This window comes from Monodelphis domestica, chromosome 3, assembly GCF_027887165.1.
Source record: "Monodelphis domestica isolate mMonDom1 chromosome 3, mMonDom1.pri, whole genome shotgun sequence".
Lineage (NCBI taxonomy): Eukaryota > Metazoa > Chordata > Mammalia > Didelphimorphia > Didelphidae > Monodelphis > Monodelphis domestica.
In genome coordinates, this window is record NC_077229.1 from 39,072,867 (window position 1) to 39,074,842 (window position 1,976).

General features: G+C 51.1%; 1 protein-coding gene across 1 annotated transcript; it reads left to right on the plus strand.

The window, feature by feature from the left end:
- The first annotated feature begins 424 nt into the window (after positions 1–424).
- LOC100618782 (mas-related G-protein coupled receptor member X1-like) lies at positions 425–1,405 on the plus strand. Its single transcript, XM_003340793.1, has one exon. It carries the CDS (start codon positions 425–427, stop codon positions 1,403–1,405), a length of 981 nt encoding a protein of 326 aa, XP_003340841.1.
- Positions 1,406–1,976: the final 571 nt, after the last annotated feature.

Sequence of the window (1,976 nt, forward strand, 5' to 3'; positions counted from 1 at the left end):
TCACAACCCCAAAGGTTTAGCCATGACTGATTTTCTGCCTTCAAAATAATACTTAGTATCAATTCTAAGAAAGAAGATAAATTATTTTTAACCTTCACCTTTTGCCTTAGAATCAATACTGTGTATTAATTCCAAAGTAGAATAGTGATGAGGGCTAGACCATAGGGGTTAAGTGACTTTCCCAGGGTCACCCAGTTAGGAAATGTCTGATACTGAATTTGAACTCAGGACCTCCCATAGGTAGGTCTGTCTCTCCATCCACTGAGCCACCCAGCTGCACCCTCCCTTCCTTTTTAAAAATAGAAAACTCTACCTTCCATCTTGGAATCAATATCTCTGGAACAGTGTCTCACCCACTTCCCTGTCTTGGTGTCCCCAGGGCAACTGAGAGGAGCAGAGCTTTCTGAGGCTGGAAACATCCACTATGGCTGAGTCTCCCACATCTGAGCAGCTGGAATCTGTACCTGACACCACAGTGGAGACGAGTACAAATTGGAGCTTAGATCTTCTGACCGAGATAGCTGAAGAATTTGTCTCAGTCAAGTGGACGGAGATCCTCTCTCTGGTCATTGCCCTGTTCGGGCTGGTGGGGAACAGCATCGTCCTGTGGCTGCTGGGCTTCCGCACCCAGAGGAGCCCCTTCTTGGTCTACATCCTCAACCTGGCCGCGGCCGACGCCCTCTTCCTTGGTAGCCACTTTGTGTTGTGCCTGTGGGATATTGTTGGAGATTTAGACTTTCTCATCCTGGACCTGCTAGAGCTCTGCATCCTAAACCTGTCCTACTGTGTGGGCCTGAGCATGCTGGCTGCGATCAGCACCGAGCGCTGCCTGTCTGTGCTCTTCCCCACCTGGTACAGATGTCACCGGCCCAAGCACACGTCTGCGGCTGTGTGCGCCTTCCTATGGGCTCTGCAGGGCCTGATCAGGGGAGCATTTGTGGCGCTTTATTTCCTTAACAAGAACCACTTGGACAATCTCTACCTCGTTCTCTCCTTCGTCCAGTCCGGCTGGTTCCTCCTCCTCACCTGTGTGCTGGGCGTGTCCAGCCTGACGTTGGTGCTGAGGGTCCAGTGCAGCTCCCAGCGCAGGCGCCCACCCAGGCTCTACGTCCTGGTGCTGCTCTCAGTCCTCCTGTTCCTTCTCTGCGGCCTGCCCTGGGGTTTTTTTTATGTAGTTTGGATTTTTAGTCGCTTCCCTTTAATGTCTCATGGGCTCTCCAGGCTCCTGGCCTGTGTGAACAGCAGCGCAAACCCTTTCATTTACTTCTTCCTGGGCAGGCAATGGCGTAGAAGAGGGAGGGAGCCGCTCAGGGTGGTCCTGCAGAGGGCCCTGGGGGAGGAGCCTGTGGCCGGGGATGGGGCGAGGGACACTTCCCACTCTAACACTCTGGATGAATTATCCTGAGGATGAAAACAAGATGCTCAGACAAGGGATCCCATGCAATGACCCCCCCTTCCTCCACCCCTGCAGAGGGCAGGAGCCGCCTCTCACCTATCTAGGAGAGGAGACAAGATCCTTCCCCATCCCTTATGGTGGTTCTTGGGGTTTGAACTGTAATGAATAAGCATTTATTAACTGCCTACTATATGCCAGGCGCTTTCCTAAGAGCCTTTCAAATATCTCATTAATCCTCACTATATCCCTGGGAGGTACTCTCATGATCCCCACTTTATGCTTCAGGAAACTGAGGCAAACTGGGGTTTCAGGGATTTCCTCATGGTCCCAAAGCTGGTGTCTGAAACGGGATTTGAACTCAGGTCTTCTTGACTCCAGGATCAATGTTGCCTGCATTCAGGAACCCCTATTGGCTGGAGGCTTCAGGATTTACTGGGAGGAGATCCAGGAATCTGGTGTCACAAGTGTGCAGGAAAGTCATTCCAAATAATGCCAATGACTCTGTCTTTAAAGGTAGAGGAAGAATAAAATCACCCTCTAACACCCCATGTCTCCCTGTTCTGCCTTTGTTAATCATTGT

Bases quoted from the DNA above. Each gene is read 5' to 3' on its own strand.
- LOC100618782 (XM_003340793.1), top strand. From the start codon at position 425: ATGGCTGAGTCTCCCACATCTGAGCAGCTGGAATCTGTACCTGACACC.